Source organism: Theobroma cacao, chromosome 6 (genome assembly GCF_053813885.1).
Source record: "Theobroma cacao isolate CCN51 chromosome 6, ASM5381388v1, whole genome shotgun sequence".
Taxonomy (NCBI): domain Eukaryota; kingdom Viridiplantae; phylum Streptophyta; class Magnoliopsida; order Malvales; family Malvaceae; genus Theobroma; species Theobroma cacao.
The window spans coordinates 26,849,095-26,872,665 of NC_142644.1; the positions used below are offsets into that span (position 1 = coordinate 26,849,095).

General features: G+C 35.1%; 2 protein-coding genes and 1 pseudogene across 2 annotated transcripts; 1 reads left to right on the forward strand and 2 right to left on the reverse strand.

Annotated features, from left to right (window-relative positions):
- Positions 1 to 294: 294 nt before the first annotated feature.
- LOC18596385 (protein argonaute 2-like) lies at positions 295 to 4,977 on the reverse strand. The gene is given in 4 exon segments (XM_018122609.2): positions 295 to 1,828; positions 1,830 to 2,120; positions 2,929 to 4,078; positions 4,492 to 4,977. Coding segments are annotated over 4 exon segments (2,901 nt in total). The 5' UTR covers positions 4,796 to 4,977; the 3' UTR covers positions 295 to 672.
- A 1,338-nt stretch (positions 4,978 to 6,315) lies between these two features.
- LOC148762238 (uncharacterized) lies at positions 6,316 to 9,339 on the forward strand (annotated as a pseudogene).
- A 5,842-nt stretch (positions 9,340 to 15,181) lies between these two features.
- Positions 15,182 to 19,963, reverse strand: AGO2 (Argonaute family protein). The gene is made up of 3 exons (XM_007024818.3): positions 19,151 to 19,963; positions 17,719 to 18,889; positions 15,182 to 16,980 (listed from the first exon to the last, which is right to left on the reverse strand). Exons 1-3 carry the CDS (start codon positions 19,575 to 19,577, stop codon positions 15,528 to 15,530), a joined length of 3,051 nt encoding a protein of 1,016 aa, XP_007024880.1. The 5' UTR covers positions 19,578 to 19,963; the 3' UTR covers positions 15,182 to 15,527.
- Between the last annotated feature and the right edge of the window lie 3,608 nt (positions 19,964 to 23,571).

A 23,571-nucleotide genomic window follows, 5' to 3' on the forward strand; every position in this document is an offset into this window, starting at 1 on the left:
TCAGAATGTTTGGATATCTAGGACTAATTTTTGGCCCAATTATTATTATATTAAACTTCTAAAATTGATATTCAAGTAGTGGTTGAGATGTCAACCAGCAGATCACCTATATTTATGAAATATATAATGCGACTTTTTAACATGGTTTTGTTCAATAAGATTTCAAAAATTGCTATTGTACAACAAAATAAATTAATAGGATTAAGATATTAATGAGTTCATTGTAGGAATACTTAACAATAAGATAAAGAGGTCCGAAAAGCAGAAGGCAATGAAGTGATCAGCTGATACATCTAATGGAAACAAACCTACTTATTTATTCATATAGAATATAGTATCATGATAGTTTATACATGGTAACTCAGTCCCCAGGCCAGTGCTAAGCTAAGTGGAGACAAGGAACATGCCCAGACCAGACAAATATTTACATAAGACTTCAAACCAATCACTAGGTTCTGACGTATAATTTTATAGATGAAACACGCTTAAAAATCAAAACATAACGATGGAGTTCCTCTAAAATTCCATGGCCAAGATGAACCATGACAACTGAGAGGATCTGCTGAACGTGACACTTTTTTATAACTGGAAACCAATTAGATTCACGCACAAACTCCTTCACTAGGCTGATTAGGCAAGGAGTTTATCATGGGGCAGTTCTAAGAGGCCTTTTCAGATGAAAAACATTGAATTTTCCAGGTCAGGATGGACCCTGTAGGAGCTCTTATTAAATGCAGCTGCTGATGGTTGTGATGGTGATGCTGGAAGAGATGAAGATGAAGATGATCTTCTCGATGAAGCTTGAGACTTCCTGTCCAATGCATCCTGGTATAGCCGACCTCTATATGCAGCAAGGTCAGCATAGTACACTGGTGGGATCAAGGAGACAGGCTTGGTGCACCGAGCAAATGTGAAGCACATGCTATGTATTAGCTGCTGGATGTGGTCACTGGAAAACCTATGCTCATCCCAGAGGACCTGGTATTGTGTTGACTTGCTTGTCCCAATGCTACCATACTGACTAAAAAGATGGAAATGAAACCCAGAAGGATCAACAACAGTTGAGTCAATAACTGTTCCTGGAGGCACATTGCCAGAGGAACCTCCATCTTCCTTGGTCTCTAGAAAGAAACGAGTGTGGTGTCTTTTCTGGGCTACAATAACTGTGATGGTTGGGAAGTAATTCATTGCTTGAAAGGCTCCCTTGACACCAACTAGCTCCTCATTAAGAACCATATCAAACTGGGTTTCACTAACGCCATCACGAAATATCATGATTTTGGCTGGCTTTACTTTATTTAACGTAACATAAGAGTCAATAAGCTCCAAACACATCTCCCCAAAGTCCTGAATCTTCTCTGACCTTGGATCTTGTGGGCGAATTTTTGCTGCATAGCTATTAGGAACAGGCCAGCTCATAGAAGCTACAACAGCTGCAATTGATGGACTTGTTGAGTTCTTAAAACCAGGATGATTGACATCTGCACCCACAAACATAACATGGCCTTCCCCTTTAAAGTGGAGGAGGGGTTCAATGATCTCCACATTGAGGCCTCCAAGCTTGGCATTAATCTTTAAAGCAAGATTAGCAAGATACTGGTCTTTCGCTTCGTTGGCTCCAGCAGACAGACAACATTGAGTCATTACACCAACTTTTGTCTCAGAAATAAATTTAAGGAAATTGTAACCAGGATGCTGTTTAGACATCACACAAAGAAGAAACTGTAGACGTCCTTTCCCTCTTTCATAAGATAGGCGCTGAATGTGCTCAAGCATCTCCTGAAGAAAATCTTTGTCATTTAAATAGTCCATTCTAGCCATCTGATAATGGTTCCCCCATACGGATCCCAAGATTATTGCACCGATTTGTAAGCTTTTGGATGAAGGGTTGGTTTGGTTTAGCAGAGCTGAAATCAAGCACAGCCCAGCGATCAATTTGTTTTCCTTCAAACACACATTTACGAACGAGGTTCCAATGGCATTTCTCATTATCAACTTTTATTTTCATCTTCCTGCCTGCAGGAGCACCAACATTCAACTCAGGTGGACTAAGTACACGACCTGCCACTTTTGTCATGTTCATGCTCACTTCCATTCCAAAATTTTGCACAACTTCTCCACTGCCAAAAGTAAAACGCATTAAGAATTCAGATAAAAACTTGATGAACACAGCCTTCACATCACCATTTTTTATCAATCAGGTATATTCAAAGTCTCAGTTCAGTACAGCAAGGAATATCGTATATAATTAGGCAGCAGAAAAGTGTAAGTTCATATTTCAATCGTAAAATCATCTTTAAATCAGCAAGTTCAAGAGACATGAAGTTTGTATACCATCCAACTAATGTTCAACAAGCTTATGTGATTCACATCAGATTTGTAAGAATATATTCTAATAAGGCCCTAGCAAGGAAGTACTTTTAGTTCCCAAAAGTCACATTCTAAATTGCTAGAGATCTATATTGGCTCTTGCTCCAAATAAGGAGCACATTATGGGGTTTCAATTCCAGGACAGAGATTAAGTCACACAGAAGTAACCTGAATACAGCTGGGATAATATAGCAAATCTAAAATATTGTCAAGATACATCAACAATGGTTAATCAATTCTTTGTAGTCATTCTTAAGTAATTTAAGAATTTGTTCTCTTTTCCACAACATTAAACAAGGTGCACAATAAGTGGGAATTAAGTTCTAAACTAAATATTACTTTTAAAGAAAAGAAAAAAAGAAAGTGCAGGGAAAGAAAATCCAAGTGCACTATAAGTTTAAGTTTTAGCATTAAGCAGTGAGGTAATAGATGGGAATTAGGTTCATCAACTTGTCCCAACTCCCAACTGATATATGAGAAAACCAAGTTATACTTGAATGCAGAAATGAATGATCCACAAATAAATCCAAGTAAAAGTTGAAGTTTATCAATACTTACCAGCAAGGTCCATCTCTAGCCCGCACCATATTACATATTGTTTTCTCTCGAACCTCTGGCAAAGCCAGTGATATATTCTTCAACTTCTTTGCAGCATCTCTATCTAGCAATTCCTTTGGATATTTCTGTCCTTCAGCTAAGACACATAATTCCATGGGCACACAATGACTTCCATTTTTTTTCCCCAATTCCAAGCAGGGAATATTTTTGTACACGATATCCTTCTTATACTTCTCCTTGAAATAATCTACAAGTCTGACTTGTTGGTCGCCTATGGGAAAAGAAATATTTTGTGCATCCTTCGAAGTCAATCCAGCAATCAAATATTTTCTGTTGGTGTCAAGATGAGTTTTACAAACTCTCAACCCCGTCAATTCTGATTCAACTTTATCCTTGAAACTTCCAAACTTGTCTATGTGAAAGCCATCAATCTGCTCGCCCAGGTACTCAATAACAAGCACTGACTTTCGAACTGGCAACACTAAGTAGTCCAGACAAAAGGCTACCTGAGAAGTCAGCTTCAAACTATGTTTAGGTTCTCTAGAGGCAATGATACCATGCCCAAGGTCATCTCCTCGATGAAATTCTATAGGATGGAAACCATGACTGAAGGAGTTCATACTTTCCTTCATTACCAAATCCATCCCTTGTAATATATTACGAGGAGCCAACAAGACTTTCCCACTAAGATAATCATTCAACTGTGAAAGCCTGAGCTCACTCACGAGTTTTAGTGTCACCAGATATGAAGACTCCGAGAGTTGCACAGTAAAATTTCCAGTAGGTAGTACTACTGCACTAAAGATGCTCTTTTTACCATCATAAGCAGTCATTTCCAAAGGAACCTGTATATCCAAAGACATCTGTCTCCTTATCAAATACAAGTCAGACTTTGATAATTTGACTGGATGTCCATTGCCAGGAGCCACCTTCGGCTTAACATCAACATCATAGTGCCATATGATCTTCTTAGGATCAAACTTTACGGCAAAATGATTGGCACGAAGGTTAAGCTTCTTAATAGCATGTGTGCCACCATTATCAGGTCGTTTCACAGGCAGTATTTGCTTTGTTTGTGGACTTGACGACGATGATGAAGGCAGCACCCTCTCTGAAATTTTCAGCGATGCCATTGCAGGAACAACAGGACCTGGAGGTGAAACAGAAAACTAATGTATTATAAGCAGACAACTATTTGGCAGCATTAACAGAATATTTTTTCAAAATAAATATACAAAAACTCAAGCCAGATTTTCCGAAACAGTATGTTATCAATTTTTAATATGGAATGGGAAGAACAGAGCCAGAAACTTTCTTTGTAAATAGAGAGACAACAAACAACTGAAACAAGTTACTATATCTTTATCCTTTTAGTAGAATGAGCTGAGCAAGAAAAAACCAAAAAGAAGTAAATATAAATTACAATTAGCACTATGCTTTATGAGAGTCAGCTTGATTAATCAGTTTATCTCATTAAGAATTCTCGTTTAGAAGATGATCCAAACATAAAAACTCTATTTCACAAACACTAAGGAGGTGACAACTGAAGTCAAAAACTCGTACCAGAAACAACATTTGCAGGAGAAGAAGATATTTGCGTTTCCCTTGACAGAACTTGAGCAAAAGAAGGACCAGCACCCCAAGACGTCCGACCACCTGGGCTAGGAACCACATGAGCATGACCCTGCTGGACTCCACCTTGGATTGGACTCACCGGACCTCGGCTCCGACCCTGGTTAGATCCTCTTCCCTGCTGCTCCTGCGGCTGCTGATGATGATGACGCTGACCATCTCTGCCTCTGCCTCTTCCTCTTCCTCCAGCAACACCGTACCCACGACCTCTCCCCCTAAACCCACCTCTCTCCATTGCAACAAGAAACAAACCAAAATTGTGAAGATCTCTCTTAAACAACTGAGTAATTTGCGCACTGAAAGGGTAAGACTCACATATATATAGATATGGTGATGAGCAGAACTGATGGTGGGGTCACCTTCTTTTCTACTTTCTTGGTCTACAAGGATTCTACCATCGAGTCCGTACAACGCAACGCGTTAAGCAAAGATGCCAAAAGAAAGGGTAACACGACCAAAAGAAACAAGTTCGTTAGAAGACTTGTTAGAATCTATTCTGGAGTCTTCTTTAAAAATAAAGTAACTTCGAGTCCAAGTCAATGAAGGGATGCTTTTCTCCTTTTGCTGCACATCGAAGAATTGGAGGATTGGTAATTGGAAACTAATTTTTTAAAGAATTTTTTTATGTAAAATATTTTATAAAAAAATTTAATTTTTTTATTATTTAGATAAATTGTTAAAAATATTTTTTATTGTTTATTATATCATCTTGTGAAAAATATTTTTTACCTGAAAATAAAAAAAATTTATAATAATAATTTTCAAAACATTTAATCACATATTATAATAAAAATAAGTTTTAATTTTTTTAAAAAAACTTCATCTTATTATTTTCTTATCATAACACTATAAAATATTAATATTCATCAATTGTGTAAAGCATTCAAAGTTTATATTTATAATTGTTCATTCCGATCATTGAAATATTTTTTGTTATAATTATTAATATAATTTATTAAATTTTTAAATAAAAATATTAATTACATTGAATAATTTCATTAAAAAATATTTTTAATTTTAATATTATTGAGCAATTTAAATATTAATAGTTTTAATTAAAATTTTTTAAAATTAAATATTAATATATTTTTTTTAATATTTTAAGTTAAATATTAATATAAAGCTACCTTATACGACTAAACTTAGTATAAGAGTAATTTTTTAATATTTTGGAAAATGTCTTAGACCTCTTAAAGATATAAAGACATTTTACACGTAAGACATTTTACGTGATCAATGAAAATTTTTTCTATTGACATGTAGAATGTTTTATATTTGGAATAAATTTTTCATCTTTCAAATAAACATAAGTTCTGAAAACATTTTCAAAAAAATATTTTACGTCACAATAAACCAATCCAAAATTTTTTTCCGTAAATATTTGCTTTACATCCACTTCTAAATTATCATACATTCACACATTAGATTTGCTTTTCATGGATTTCCAGAAGTGAATGACAAATGTATTAGTACTAGATTTTATTTTTCCTCATTATTCGAAATCTATATCTGCCCTCACAATATCTTTTCATTAACAAATCCAAATTCTCTAGGTCTCAACTCTCATAAAATGGCATGTGTTTATTTTTTTATTATTAAGTGATACATATTTAATTTTTATTTTTATTCTTTTTTCTCATATTTCCTCTTTTTCTCTCACAGATTATTGGGTTTTTTTTTCCTTTCTTTCTCTCTCACATTTCTTCTTCCTCTTTGTGTTTGGGTTTCCTTGATACTAAATTTGGGTTACTGCCTATGTGTCAGCATGAGCTGTAATTATTAATTTTAGGAATATTTTACGGAGAATATTTTTCTATTTTCTTTTACTTTGCTTATACTCCAAGAAAATTTAGTGTTAGAATACTTCTTTATTTGTTATTTTCTTTTCTTGCACATCAAGTAAGTTTAGGTTTAGTTGGCTATTATAATTAGTTTACTTGCACATCAAGTAGTTTTATATTTAGTTGGTTATTATAAATAGCCTCTTAAGTAGTTCTCTATTTTTTATTAAGCAGTTTAATTTTTTGCTTAGATCTTGTATATATTCTACATAGTATCAGGGTAATTCTAATCCGAAAAAACTCTCTAACGCAAATCTCGTACTCAAAAAATCACCATCACATTTTTTTTCTTTCTTCTATTCATCTGAAATTACATGGCAGAAACCAATTTCATTCCAAGCAATTCCATGGTTCCAACGTACTAGGCAACCTAACACCACCAATTATTGTCCACTGAGACAATTATATGTTTCCTACCAGTATTACACTTAATAAGATAAATTACTCATTATGGTTTTAACTCATGGAGATGCGTATTGACGCTCGCAATAAAGCTGGATATCTCACCGTAAAAGCAAAAAAACCTACACCCAGAGATCCAAATCTTGAAACATGGATTACTAAAGATTACAAAGTGAAAAGTTGGCTTATTGACTCAATGAGTCCATCACTGATGCAACAATTTATTAGTCTTCTTATAGCCAAGGAGATATGGGAAACTATATCGAAAACCATCTATGATGGATCGGACGAGGCTTGTGTTTATGAATTAAACCAGAGATCTTTCTCTATCAAACAAAATGGCCGACCATCATCAATCAACTATAATGAACTTGTGGTTATTTTTCAAGAAATTGATCACAAGACTATCTCGCAAAAAGGAATAGTTAAAGGTGTAGTCCAATTGCATTCCGCAATGGCTAAGCTTCGAGTCCTTATTTTTCTAAGTGGACTTGATTCTAAATTTAATCAGGTTTGCGGAGAAATCTTACGAAAAGATAAAAAAAACGTGATTTAGAAAGCACACATGCATATTTCAGGAGAGAATATCAACACAGACAGATAATGGGAAACTCTCATCCTAATCTTGAGAGCACGGCTATGCTAGGCAACTGAACTCGATAAAGACCATAGTCTAGCTTCTCGAAGAATCGAAGCAATCAATCAATTAGAAAATCTGATATTCTGGTATGTACTCATTGTGGTGAAACACGTCATTCGAAACAACGATGTTATGAAATCATTGGCTATCCTAAGTGGTGAGACTTCACAAAAAAACCTAGAAAGAAGATTGTAGGAAAAGCTATGGTGACATCCACGAAAGAAAACCAATTGAAGCTTACGACAAACGTTACAGACAAATCGCAGCCTATAGCAAACATTGTTTACTCAAGTATGGGTGGTAAGGCATCAGTATTCTCTGCAACTTCTAAGAATAATACTTGGATTATTGATATTGGTGCATCTAACCATATGACTAAGGACTTTAGTCAGTTACAATCAGTCTTCCCTTCTTCTCAATCTATTATCTACATAACTAATGGTAGTACATGTCCTGTTATCGAAAAAGGATTTGTCATATTATCCAATACTCTTACATTGGATACAATTCTTATTGTTTCATTCCTTGAATGTAATCATTTTTCTGTTAGCCAAATTACCTCTACTCTTTATTGTACTGTAACTTTTTTATCCTCATTTTGCATTTTTCAGGATATTCTGACTCGGAAGGTTCTTAGTTATGGTGTTAGGCAAGGCAAACTCTACTATTTTGAGTTAACAGAAAGTGCGACACCCAAATTCAACAAGGCGAATCTAACTAGTAGTAAAGACAAGGCTCGGGCAACTATATGGTTATGGCACCGAAGACTGGACATCTTTCTTTCAGTTATCTTAAGAAGTTACATCCACATCTATTTTCAGGTCTGAATGATTTGGATTTCGTTGTGATACTTGTGAACTAGCTAAGAGCCATCGTTTTTCTTATCCACTAAGTTTGAATAAAAGTTTAGAACTTTTTGTGGTTATTCACTCTAATGTTTGAGGTCCTGTAAAAATTCCTTCCATCTTTAAAGCTCGTTACTTTGTTACATTTTTTTATGAATACACTAGAATGACTTAGGTATCATTGCTTCAAAATAAAAGTGATGTATTCACAGCATTTCAAAAATTTGATACTATGGTGGGCACTCAGTACCAAAAGTAAATTCGTTCTTTACAAACGGATAATGGTACTAACTATGATGGATCTCTTAACAATTTTTTTAGCCATCATGGAATTCGTCATCAAGCTTCTTGTACCTATAATCCGCAGGAAAATAGATTGACAGAGAGGAAGAATAGACAAATATTAGAAATGGTTTGTGCCTCTCTCTTTGGCATGAACAAGCCTCGATTTTATTAAGGAGAAGTTGTAAAATCTGCTGCCTACCTTATTAACTGAATACTTTCTCAAGTAATAGACTTTCAAACCCCCGAACAAAAAATGTGATCTTTACTTTCAATTCCTTATCTCCTTAATCTTGAACCACGAGTTTTTAGTTTCACTATATATATTCACATTCCCAAAAACTTGTGAAATAAACTTGATCAATGTGCAAAACGATGTGTTTTTGTTGGCTATTCTGATTTTCAAAAAAGGTAAAGGTGCTATGACCCTTAAACCCGTAAAGTACATATAACCTTGGATGTTTCTTTTCGTTAATTAGAACCTTATTATTCGGGAGAAGTCTTTGGACCTTCTCTTCAGGTGGAGAGCTCTAGTGAAGAGAATGTGTTACAACAAGGTGGTGGAGGAGAAAAGTTTATGGAGTTAGAGGAAATGACTGAACATTTTGAGAAAAGTGTTCAACAATGTTGTGATAGTATTCCTGAAATTAATAGTGAGTTAGTTCTTCTTGCAAGTGAATCAAGTGCTTATGTTATAGAGTCCTCAGAATTGCTCATGCCTACGCCTACACCATTAACAGAAGAATCAACCCATAATGTTCTTCCTTAGGTAATCCCAAATCCCATATCTGATGAGGTAATCTCGAATCCAATATCTGATGAATCCTATGAAATCCCGAATCTCATATTTGATGAGTCCCATGAAACACATGTTCCTATAGAAAGGATTGTTTCTAAATATTCACAAAGATCGAATAAGGGAGTCTCAAAGAAACAATATGAACTTGATCCCATAAATTGTTTGAATTGTATGCACTCACTATTAATCAATTATCCACTGTATCTATTCCTAGTAGTTTAGATGATGCATTAAAAGATCTAAAATGGATCAAGACGATGAACGAAGCAATGGAAGCTTTGCAAAGGAATGCTACTGGAGAACTGGTTCCCTTACCCGAAGGAAAGAAGACGATTGGATGTAAATGGGTATTTACGCTGAAACTCCAAGCAGATGGCAACATTGACAGATATAAAGCAAGGTTAGTTACAAAAGGGCATATGCAAAGGTATGGGGTGGATTATCGAGAGACTTTTGCACTAGTAACCAAGATCAATACAATTCGCATTCTCATATTTATAACAGCAAATCGAGATTGGCTTTTACAACAATTTAATGTTAAAAATGCTTTCCTCAATGGAAACTTAAAGGAAGAAGTCTACATGGCGTTACCACCAGGAATTGAACACAGTTCTTTGTGTATAAGGAAATTTTGTAAATTGAAAAAGTCATTATATAGGCTGAAATAGTCACCTAGAGCTTGGTTTGGGAGGTTTTCTTCCATAATGAAAGCATTTAGTTACAAGCAAAGTAACTCAGATAATAATATGTTTATAAAACACAAAAAAGGGAAGGTAACGACTTTAATCATATATGTCATTGATATGGTCTTGACGAGAGATGAACCATACGAAATGAAAACATTATAGGAATATTTGGCTGTTAAATTTGAAATGAAAGATTTGGTAACTTAGATATTTCTTAGGGATTGAGGTTGCAAGATCGAAACAAGGGATTTTCCTTTTGCAACGGAAATATGTGCTAAATCTCTTAACAAGAACCGAAATGCTTGCTTACAAACCAACAGATACGCCCATAGAGATGAATCATAAGCTTGAAATTTTTCCAGATTAAGTTCCAACAGATAAGGGTCGTTATCAGCAGTTGGTTGGGAGATTAATTTATTTGTCACATACAAGACTGGATATAGTTTATGCTGTAAATGTCGTAAGTCAATTTATGCATGCACCAAGTGAAAAACATATGAATGCAATATATCGAATCTTAAGATACTTGAAAAGTGCTTTGAGCAAAGGTTTGTTGTTCTCGAAAAATGGTGTTTTTGACATTGAAGTATTTACGAACTCTAATTAGGCAAGTGATCAAATAACCAGAAGATCCACATCTGGTTATTTCACTTTCATAGAAGGTAATCTTGTCACATGGAAAAGCAAGAAGCAGAAGGTTGTGGCAAAATCAAGAGCAAACGCTAAATTTCGAGGTATGGCTCATGGTGTATGCAAATTATTGTGGATTAGGAGTATTTTCAAAGAGTTGGGAATTGAATATGCAAAACCTATGAATCTTTATCGTGATAATAAGGCAGCCATTGAAATTACACAAAATCATGTACAACATGATTGCACCAAGCATGTTGAAATTGATCGATATTTCATCAAAGAAAACCTCGATCAAAAAATTATACAATTTCCATTTGTTCAGTCTAGAGGTCAGTTAGATGATATTCTCACGAAAACAGTTTCAGGGAAAGTGTTCCATCATATAATTGACAAGTTGGGCATGATTATAATCTATGCTCCAACTTGAGGGGGGTGTCAACATGAGCTGTAATTATTAATTTATGAATATTTTAAAGAGAATATTTTCATATATTTTTTTGCTTTGCTTGTACTCCGAGGAAGTTTAGCGTTGAATACTTCCTTATTTGCTATTTTTTTCTTGCACATCAAATAAGTTTAAATTTAATTGACTATTATAATTACTTTACTTGTACATCAAATAGGTTTAAGTTTAATTGGCTATTATAAATAGCCTCTTATATAGTTCTTTATTTTTTATCAAACAGTTTAATTCTTTGCTTAGATCTTGAATATTTTCTAAACTGTGGCATTTAACCCAAACTTTGTAAACAATGGTTACTTCTTTTTGTCATTCAAATGTGATAAGATGAAAATGTTTATGCAACACAAACGTGAATTATGATCACTCAAAGATTGGTGTTGATAATGGGATCCAACCATGTCAGTACATAATATTATTGCAAAATTAACTATCAATGGTACTGCACCAAAACCTTCCATGGTACATGCTCAAACGCTAATGTTAATATGTTTATAAAACAACTCACCATACTGTTTTAATGGAATTACATTAATGATTTGTTTTTCCAGGGCAAAAAGAGTAAATGCATTGAAGGTGAGAGATACTCATCTGTCAAAAAAACCCAAACAAAAAGAGGAAAGAGGATATATGAGAGAAAGAAAGAAGGAAAAAAAATTAAATCAGTAATCCTTTTTGTGAGAGAGAAAAAAAGGAAAAAAAAACCAAATATGCATTTGTCACCACCTTATCTCAGGTCGTGATCGGTACGAGGACCTCACAAAGATAATCCACCAAGCCCAAGTAAGCCTTGTACATCTCAATCATACCTTGTAACCGACATCACAAAACATATTCATAGTGTGCCAACTCATAGTTACATAGCCCTACTGTGGGCAGTTACATCATATCACATAACCGTATATACATACATACAAGACATAGTCAAATGACCAGACAACATATAAAATCCATCTTTTTAAACTATCAGTGGAGTGACTCAAGTTTACGGAAGATCCTATTGAACGTCATGGTCATTTTACCTACCAAAAAAGTACACGTATCCCTCATACATCTAAGACTCAAAGTGTTCCGTATCTATTAAACATGAGTTTAAAAGAGTTAGGGATATGGAGGGGAACAAGCAGCTGCTAGGAATAAGCTTTAAAAGAAATGTTCAATTTACTTGAATTCATGCACTTTTTCCTAAGCAAAAATCAAAATGCATTCAAGTTTCTACCCATTAAAACGTTACATTTCATCATTTCCATCAGCATATAATAATGCAAACATGAGCTCTCCTTCTTGGGTGGTACTACTCCACCCCACCAAGACAATGCATATATGAGTGCTTCGACCTTGATTATCTCAAGTGGTTTTACTCCGTCCCACCTCCGACCCCTATCTACGGTGGTTTTCCTCTACCTCATCAAGGCCATGTTGTTCATCATTAAACGTGAAAATCATATAATTCATTTATTTATATCATATCAATACATACACACATAACACTCATCCATCCATAACTATCATTTGTAGCTCAATACATATGCTTAAAGGCATACATAGATCTCAACCTATCATAGGGCTCATACAACATTAAAGAAACATAGCTTGTTCCCATGTATTTATTTTTTGTAAGAACATTCACTATTCAACGGACTTAAATCTCATTTCATATATTTTCAAAACCATTTGAATGCAATATCCACTCGCTTGTCAATTTACTTATACTATAACTCAACTAGCATCGTGGATCAAACCTTTATCCACAATACTCGATACTCCAAAGGTAGTTTAGCATTAAGCCAATGCACAAAATCAGTTAATGCACTTAATTCTTCATCATTTTCCCGACTAAGAAAATTTCTGCTTAAGGTTTTGCAAACCATTTCTACCATGATTTCTATGTAGCTTACTTGAACACCCTTGTTTTCATGCTTTTCCGCTACCTTGATTAGCAAATGTCCAGCTTATGTAGCTATACTTAGCTATTCACATTCAAATCTAGTAGTTCGTTAGTGTGCCATTAAGTAATGCTTACCTTAACTTAATTCCCCCCTTTTTCAGCTCACTTCTTCACTTGGGAGGCTTCCGTCAATAATCCAGCACATCTATGAATCTGTCATTGTCTAAATCCTTAGAATTTTGCTAGTACATTTAACTTACTTTAGAATTGAGCTATATTATAGCAACTAACCTTTATTCCAACTCACTACTAGCTTAGAAATCCTTTGAAAGACTTCATTCCATTGAATTTCAGCTAAACCCTTGATTGAACATTTTCCAGAACTTCAAAACCTCTCCTATGGTAGCAACCACCTTCTTCCTTGATAGGGTATGAAAATCACTCTAATCGTTTTCGTTTTCACTCAAATTCATTTGGGAACTAGTTTGCAATGATTTCTGGAAGTTTTAGAGGGAAATGCTCTCAATTAGTTCAGGTTTCGTTCTAACCTGTTAATGGGCGTTCAAACCAATGCCTACTTATAAGTTTTTGTTAAATTCACTCTAGGTATCGAGACTACTTCTCTAGGTCTCGAGACTTTAATGTCTTTCCAAGCTCAAACAGTGAGCCTTCCTCTATGTATCGAGACTACTTCTCTTGGTCTCGAGAACTGCACCCAATTCTGCCAATTTCCAGTGGCAAATGCTCAATGTATCGGGACCTCTCTTTGGGGTCTCGAAACCTCATGTCCCCTTGGCCAATTTCCAGAACACTATGGCCTATGTATCAAGACTCCTTTGCCCTTGTCTCGAGACATGTTCCAAACTTTTAAGTTTTCATATTTCAAACACTTGAGCCTTTACATACCCCAACTTATTTCATTTCCCAAGTCTCCCAAAGGCAATTTCACTTAGCCAATCACAATGAACCATCAAATATACATCAACATAACAATTCTCTAGTTAAGCTTCTAGGCATTCCATTCACTAACTCAACCAAATTTTCTAATATAGGCTATTATCTTCTACCATGTATACATACATTAAACATATCTCTGCATTTACACCTATAAGCAGGTATGCAATCGTTAAACATGCCTCTAATTTATTGATTCTTGTCAAAATAAAATCACATTCTTGGTCAGACGCCTAGACATTCAATTCATCAAACAAACCACATAATACATGCTTATATACTCACTCTCAAAACAGTTAGATCATCATGGCACGTCTCCAATCTCATCAATATACACATCATGGCAGGATCAAGGTTCTTACTATGTCCACATGCACAATAAGATCAAACATGAAACTCTTCTTTAAATAATAAGATTTAAGCGCTGCCTTTACCAACATCATTTTAGTTTCTTGTTGTTTGCATTCCTCCATATCATATCCTACTAACCAATCAACATTGTATAGCTCAGCCTAGCTTACCTAAACATACATATTCTCATTTAATCATTTAATCTTAGCCATCACGGCATTAAACATACTTGTACTTTACAAGTTCATGTCACAGTTCTTTTGCATCCATTCATGTGCACAGACTGCATCAAACTATATATTCATAGAAATTCACATGCTTAGGTCACAGTTATACGTTGATGATTCGTAGCATGTACACATAGCTAACATAACTCATCAATCATATGCACGTCATTTGGCCTATCTCTCTAGGCAAACATAGTTTTATACTATAGCTGCTTTACTTAGATCAGGGCGTTACACTATTAATTAATAATAAAAAACTAAACACATGATACTTTGGGAGAGTTGGAACACAAAGTGAGGTAGGAAACGGGGCAGAGGATTTGAATTCTTTATCAACTTCCCCTGTAAACAAACCACCCTCTTTTCTATTCTTTCTTTCTTTTTGGGTCAATCTTCTTTTCCTGAAATATATCTGAGTAACTGTAAATTATGCCTTTAGTGGCAGTGGGAGTAACGAAAAGAAAAAGAAAATTTTTTGATCCACTGATGAAGCTAATCACTGGATGAATTATTTTGGACATCCTTTTTCCAACATGGCAAGGCGCATGAATAAATGTACTAAGCAGTTCAGGAAAGAAACACAACAATAGGAAACAAATAAAGGTGTAAACCATTTCTGAGAAACAAAGTCCATAATTCATTCAAATGCAACCACAAAAACATGCAAACCCTTCTTCATGGTGCTCTTTGCCCCAGTCAAGTTGCTCTGGAGAAAAGAAGCACAATTACAACAACCAAATGCATGAAAAACCAAGTCCACAAGGAAATTCCAGAAAGATATAAAAAAGAAACCACAAAAACAAATGAGGAAAATACTACAAGTCTTCAAACCCATTAGATTCACGCACAAACCCCTTTACTAGGTGTTTAGGAAAGGAGTAAACCTGCGTTCAGGGCATTTTTTTCAAACAGTGGCCGTCTTCATCCACATTGTCAAAGGGAATTTGGCCATTCTTCAGTCAAACAAAAAACATTATGTTTTCCAGGTCAGCATGCAGCCTGAACGAACCATCGAATGAAGCTGCAGATGACAGTGACAATGATGCCAATGATGAAGATGAGGGCAGAGTTGAAATGGGAGAGTGTCTTTCCATCATTGCCTGATGGTAGAGCCGTCCCCTATAAGCAACAAGGTCAGCATAGTACACAGGTGGGACCAGAGATACAGGTTTCGTGCACCTTGCAAAGGTAAAGCACATGTTGTAAATAAGCTTCTGCAACTGGTCAGAAGAGAAACCATGCTCATCCCACAAGACATGGTAGTGTGTTGGCTTGCTAGTACCAAGGCTTCCATAGTGACTACAAAGATAAAAGTCAAACTCAAAACGGTGCACAATGTCAGTGTCCACAACTGTGCCTGGAGAGATATTACCAGTGGGACCCCTGTCTCTCTGTGGAAAGAAACGAGTTTGGTGCCGCTTCTGTGCGACAATGAGGGTGATAGTAGGAAAGTACTTCATTTTCTGGAAAGCACTCTTAAGATCTACTAACTCTTCATTGAGAACCATATCAAACTGACCCTCACTAACCCCATCACGGAAGAGCACAATTTTTTCTGGTTTGACCTTATTTACCCGTTCATAAGATTCAACAAGCTCCACACACATTTCCCCAAACTGTAGGATTTGTTCTTTGCGATGGTGCTGGGGACGAACCCTTGCTGCGTAACGATTAGCCTCAGGCCAATTTACTGTGGCTACTACAGCTGCTATTGATGGGCTAGTTCTATTATGAGAGCCAGGATGATTAACATCTGCTCCCACAAACATAACATGGTCTTCACCCTGGAAGTGCGGCAGCCGGTCATTCAGCTCCACATTGCTGCCCCCAAGCTTGGCATTGATTTTCAGGGCAAGGTTAGCTAAGTACTGGTCCTTCCCTTTGTTTGCTTCGATGGACAGACAACACTGAGTCACCACACCAATTTTAGTCTCAGAGATCCACTTGAGATACTTGTAGCCATCATCCTTCCTTGACATCACACAAAGTAGAAATTGTAAACTTCCTCTCCCAAGCTTATGAGCTTGACTAGTAACTTTTTCAAGCAGTTGACGAAGTTCATTATCATTCGAAAATGTTTGCATTCCAGTGGCTTCATGTAAGAGAGGTTCCTCCATTCTCATCCCAAGACTTGTACACCTAGCTCTCAGCTTTGAAATAAATGAACCATAATTCAGTCTGAATTTATCAGCAACACTGAAGTCAATCACAGCCCAGCGCTCAATTGCTTTGCCTTCCACAACAGCCTTTCCAACCAGGTTCCACTGGCATTTGTCTTTGTCAACTGTTATCTTCATCAATTTGCCAGTATTAGGAGCAGCCAGTTTCAAAACTGGAGGCCCAATGACACGTCCTAGCACTGATGTCATCTCCGTATTGACTTCAATTCCAAAATTTTGGATAATGTTTCCACTGCCGTTAAGAAATATATAAGTTTTTAAGAAGATTCAAGATTGCAAAACCAGATTCACATTATAGGTGACCATTCCAGTTGATTAGGATTATGGTCTTAGAATAGGATGATATATGCAGCTTTTGGATAGCAATAACATAGTATAGTGCCTTCATTTATATCCAGGAATCATAAAACCAAAGTAATAATCTTAAGCACGAAAATTAGCAAAACTCATACATTTACGGTCATTTAAACAGCACTTTGGTTTCTATAAAGCGCCCAAAAAGTGACAAAAGCTCATTCATTCATGCCAGAGAATGCACCTTTCATCAAGTGAATAAGCAAAAGTTGTTGATCCAGGCACCTATGCAAGAAGGAAAGTTGCAACAGTGGCTAACTACTAGTATCAACTATCATGGCATGAAGTTTGTGACTAAATGTAAGGCTAGCTAAACTGGCTTTAAAGCATGTAAAACAATTACATCATCACAACGTCTAATCATCTAAAACTTATATACTGGATGGTGACGCAAAAGGTAATTACATTGGATATAAAGGAAACAGAGTAAAATGTGCCCCATTGCTCAAAAGTAGAAGAATTCTCATCAAATGTTATGTAGCAACAAATTCATTACTTGTGAGAATAATAGTGGAGACAACAAAGGAAAAAATGTTTTGTCAAATGAAAGCAACAAAACAGACAACTTGTCAAAGCAAACAGAGAAATAAAAGGCTCAATTGTCGTGTATACATACCCACAAGGTCCATCCTCGGATCGAACCATGCAACAGATCTTGCTCCGTCTTTCCTGAGGCTTTGCCAGTGATATGTCCTTCAACAATAAGGCAGCATGTCGATCCAAATCCTCCTTTGGATAGACCTGCCCCTCAGCTAAGACACAAAACTCCATTGGGACATAGTTTATCCGATTGTGCTTGCTCAGATCTAGACAAGGAATATCCAAGTGGGTGATATTCTTATTGTATTTCTCCAAGAAATAATCAACAAGCCTAATGCGCCTTTGTGGAGCATTGGCATCTGGAAATGTAATATCGCGAGTTTTGTAACTCGTCAACCCAACTATAGCATATTTTTGTTTGGTACGTCGATGGGTTACATTAACTTCCAATTTTCTCAACACATTCTCAACCATTCTCCTATACCGTCCAAAAGCATTCACATTAAAACCAGGAAAGTGCTCTACTAGAAATTCTATAACTGGCATTTTCTTATGTAATGCTAAAACAGAATAGTCCAGGCAAAGCGCTAGACCTTGAAAAGTGGGCTTGAGGCTATGTTGGATTCCTCTGGATGCTATGATGCCCCGTCCAAGATCATCTTCTGGACAAGATTCAGTAGGATGGAAGCTCCGGCCGGTATAAATCATACGCATAACTGGATTCTCCTTCATAACCACATCCATCCCCTGTAATATGTCACGAGGTATCGAGATGTTGCCCATGGTCAAGTAATCCTTCAACTTGCGAAGCTTGAGCTCGTTCACAAGCTTTAGAGAAACAATGAATTTACGAGACTTCATGTCTTCTCCCTCAGATAAGTCCACCTCAAATTGTCCTTCGGGTAACTGAACAGCACTAAATATATTCTTTTCACCATCATATGCAGTCATGGTCAATGGCAATTCAGAATCATTATCAGTGAATAGCTTTTTCCGGATCATAGGCAGTAGCATCTTTGATAGTTTCACAGGGCGACCATGCCTTGGAGACTCCTGTGGCCTGACATCAACATCATAGTGCCTTATCACCCTCTCAGGATTGAAATTGACCCGAAAATGATTGACATCAAGCCTAACAGTTGCAACAGCTACTCCTCCACCTTTATCAGGTCGCATAATTGGGACATATCTATTCCTATTCTCTGGAGGAGATGATGTAGAAGGCAAATGTTCCGGCGCAGCAGAATCTGTAACGGAAAAAGGGCAAAATTTTTCTCAAAAATATATCTCAAATCCAAACACCAGTAGCAAATCAAGATCAAGCCTAAAGTCTAAGCACATTTTACCACAGAACTTTAGCTAATGAATGCAAAATGACTCTTTTGATCTTTTCCTTAGTAAGGCAGAAACAAAACTTTGCTATCTCAAAATAGATTGTCCAACTTCATCAACATCATAATAAACTTTTGCCCCATAGTTAACAAAGTCAAAACAAAAAAGATTTATACCAGGAACAGGTTGCACAGGACGAGAAGGCAATGCCGGCTCGTGAATTTGAGGCCGTGCTGGTGGAGCAGCACCACGCCCCCATGGGCTCCTCCACGGCCCGCCGCCACTGTGACCGCGCCCGGCTGATTCCATCACATGACTAGAACTCGGTCTCTCCAGTTGAGGCCGAGGGACCCACGCTCCCCTTCCTCCACTACCACCAGGACCACCAGTGTAACCACCTCTTGTGAGACCCTGTCCGGTACCTTGATTAGGACCCCCTTGAGTAGTAGTTGGATTCCAATGGACCCCACCTTGTTCTAAAACAGTGTGATACGGAGGCTGATGACCTCCGCCGCCGCCATCTCTTCCTCTACCTCTTCCACCACCTCGGTAACCACCTCTTCCACCGGTTCCTCGTCCCCTATAACCACGGCCTCTCTCCATTGGACTCGGGAGCACAACTCGGGGGAATTCGAACTCGGTCTTTACTCACTCAATAACCACCAGCTCATACAACCAAAAATTAAATTAAAGGAGAACAAAAGTTGGCAACAGTCCCTTAGTAAACAGGGCAGGAAAGAATGAGAATCGCTGGTTTTAAAAGGGCAGGAGAGAGAAAAATACGAAATAAGCCTCTCACGCGCGTTTAGTCGTTTGGTAAAGGATTAGGTGGAAAATTAAAATAATTAGTACATGCTTAGCTTAAACTACGGGTTTAAGATAATAATGATAATTAATGACTAAGAAAGACGAAGGGAAACTGAGCGTGGAATCTGAAAAACATTCCAGAAAGTTCGATGGGTTCGAGGAAGGTGGGGCTTTGGAGAAGTTGGACTTGTGGGGAAAGTGTGAGGAAAGGGCGGAGGATTTCATGCCTTATTTCCTTGAATATATAACATCAGGCAAATTATTAAAGCATTTTTGCACAAATAATCAACTTTGAAAATAAACACCTAAATAAGACTTATCTTTGTGACAAGTACTACCTTTTTTAAGCCATTTTAATAACATAATTCAAATTTAGTTAATAATTATTATCTCATTTTCAGAGAATTACTAAATAATATTCACATCTATTATGAGCATTAATTTATGATTTAAATTGTGCCATGTCAACATTTCACCTCAAAATTATAACCTAATTAATGAATATAAGAGTTAATGCATTTCGAAATTGCAAAAGTTAATAATTAGTAATGGGAAGAGAGTATTTCATTTTTCATGTATTTATTTTATATTAAATGATAAAATTTGAATTAAATTTTTATTATATGAATATATATATATATATATATTATATATATGTACGCGTACGGTCCAATACATACACAAATTGCACATTATTTTCAAAGTTGGGGGAAGGTAAAGTTTCTTCTTTTTTTCTGTTGGATCTACGTGCTTGTTTGCAGTACTAATTGCAACCTTCCTTCCTTTTGCCATTAGAGTACTTAGAAACATATTAATCGCAAAAAAATAAAAAAAAATACAATTGCAAATGAAATAATGGTTACCCTAAACAAAAGAGGAGTTCGTTAAAGAGCATGAAATTGTACGATAGAATAATATCTAAAAGGATATATGAATTATTTTAAAAAATTTAATTAAGTTGTTATTTTTTTTATTTTAAGTCAAATAAATTTTAATGATTAAAAGTTGACAAATTATTGTTAATCAAAACATCATTTATCTTTTTATATCATATGATGATATTAATATGACATATTGACATATCATATTGAATAAAATCATGAAATTTTGATGTAACATGATGACATTATTACATTTTTTACTCTCCACGTTAACAACACATCAGTATAAAATGATAAGTATCATTTTAACTATGACAAATAATTAATCGTGAATTATAAGAAATTATTCGATAAAAATAAAAATATAAAAACTTAATTAAACATAATAAAAAAACAATCACTTATTTAAATTTTTTTTAATATTATACTTTAAATTAACCTATACTATACTATCGTCATCTTCGTTTCCATTTTTTTCTTTTTCCTAAGGCAACTTTTGTGTGCCATATATTTTTATTGGTTAGTGCTAGTGTAAGTCCCATTCAAATGCATGTTCGTAATGGAACTTGAGAGTCGAAATTAAAGGGCGGCAAACACATGGCCTACTTTAGGTGAAATAGGAAAGTTCATTGTATTTCAATTATAACTATTGGCTTCTGTGAAGAAAAGTCTTGGTGCTTTTCCTTTCGTATGAAGTCCCATGGCCTGTTTATGATGGAGCCTGGAAAGAGGCAGATAATCAAAGATTCAGAAAATAAATTTAATACGTCATTATTGACTCCATTTTTTTGTAAGGTTTTCCGTTGATATAAGTGGTTTGGGATTCTAAATCTATTTTAATGTAATCTAATGTTCAAAAAAATATATAGAATAATACCTTTTTTTTTTTTGAATTATTAATTAATAGTTAGTTAACTATATTAATTAAAACATCACCTATCATTTTATGTCACATGATGTTGATATAACATGTTGGATGATGATTTAAGATGATAATATGATATCGTGTCAATTTTTACTTTTTATGTCAGTATCATATAGATATAAAATGACAAATTCATTTCGATAATGATAATTAGTCATTTATTAATCATACGACATGTTTAACTAAACATAAAAATACAAAATTCTGATTAAACGTAATAAAAAATAAAATTTTATTTAAATTTTTTAATTAATATGAAATTTTTAAAAAATATTATGTGGAATAAACTTTAACCTCTATCTTGATTTGAGGTTAAAATAATTTACCTATACAAAGATTTGTCTACTAAAAAGGAAAATGAATTAATGCAATGTAGGAACATTTTCGAGTCAATCAGTCTAATTTCTATGCGTTGACAAATTAAGAGAAGAGTGTCATGCATGTACTATCAAGTATTAAATTTGAGATTGCCTTTAGATTTTGTACATAATTCTATTCTACCATGAATGAATTTCATGATAAGACTTACCTGCCAAGGAAAAAGGTCCACAGTTTCTCTTCTCATCTGCCCGCTAGCAAGTCTTAATGATGCTGTCAGCTAATTAAGAGATGATTAATAATAGTCAATAGTAATCGTTTTGTCCCAATAAACAATTCTATATTTCTTGGTGCTTCTTCATTTTCCAGGTTTGGTAAGAGATTCCTAATTAAGAACGGCAAGTTTCTTTCTTTTTTAATTAATTCACTTCACCATTATCATATTCAAACTCAAATTAAGTTGACATATCCTAAATTTTTTAGAAAAATTCAAAGAAATTCCTAATGTTATATTCAATCAAATTATTATGCTTTTATTTTTATTATATTTAATTTCATTACATCAATATATTATTGTTAATCAAATTATCATTTATTATTTTATATTATATTGTACTAATTTGAAATGCTAACATATTATAATAAACAATAAAATGATATACCTATATATATATATATATATATATATATATTATTACGTAATACTTTTACACTGCATATTAATGTTAAGTCAGTATTTTTAAAATACAAAATGATAAATGATTTTTTTATTAATAATAAATTAATTATAAAAATTTATTTTATAAAAAAAAAACCAGTGAGGACTATATGAATGCAATGTGTCAAATATGTAGAAGCAAATCATTCATCAGATCATTCATCTAAAGAACAAAGTGACAGCACTGCCATTACAGTTCATATGTGCTGAAAATCAGCCCGAAATCATCTCTATAGATTGCTTATAAATCAGCAAAAAATCATGTACAGACAAGCCCAAAATAATAGCCTATAAATCAGCACAAAATCATGTACAGACAATTATCCTAATTTAGCGCAAATTACCTCTGTAACGTTGAAAGCTTTCCATACAAACAATTCTTGTATTCTATAAAAGCAGAGGCTTTATCTGCTCTAGAAATTAAGAGAAAAAGAACAAACAAATTCATCTACACTTCTTACATTGTTCTTTATTTTTTTGCACTTCCTGTCTTCTCCCCTTTGAGTTTTTCTTCAAAATATTGGGTGTTAATGGGAAGCATTGGGATGGAATGTATCTGGACATGCCATCAATTAGCGGAGCATCAAAACGACAAATTTTCAGCTATGTGAAAGATAGAGTGATGAAGAGAGTTTTTAATTGGGAGAACAAGCTATTGTCGGTAGCTGGCAGAGAAAAAATGATCAAATCTGTGGCCCAAGCTGTGCCCACTTACGCTATGAGTTGTTTTAAACTCCAGGATTCGATTTGTAAAGAGATTGATTCTGGTATTGCTCACTTTTGGTGGGGTGGAAATGATAGAGATCAGAAGATACACTGGAAAAGCTGGAGATCAACGTGCGCTTCAAAGCACTATGGTGGAATGGGATTTCGAGACACTAGAAGCTATAATTTAGCAATGCTGGCTAAACAGGAGTGGCGGCTGCAGTTGAAGGAACCTACCCTAGC

Bases quoted from the DNA above. Each gene is read 5' to 3' on its own strand.
- AGO2 (XM_007024818.3), bottom strand. From the start codon at position 19,577: ATGGAGAGAGGCCGTGGTTATAGGGGACGAGGAACCGGTGGAAGAGGT. The intron at 18,890-19,150 runs GTATAAATCTTT...TTTCCGTTACAG, and splicing joins TCCTGTGCAACCTGTTCCTG to ATTCTGCTGCGCCGGAACAT. The intron at 16,981-17,718 runs GTATGTATACAC...TCTTAACGGCAG, and splicing joins TCCGAGGATGGACCTTGTGG to TGGAAACATTATCCAAAATT.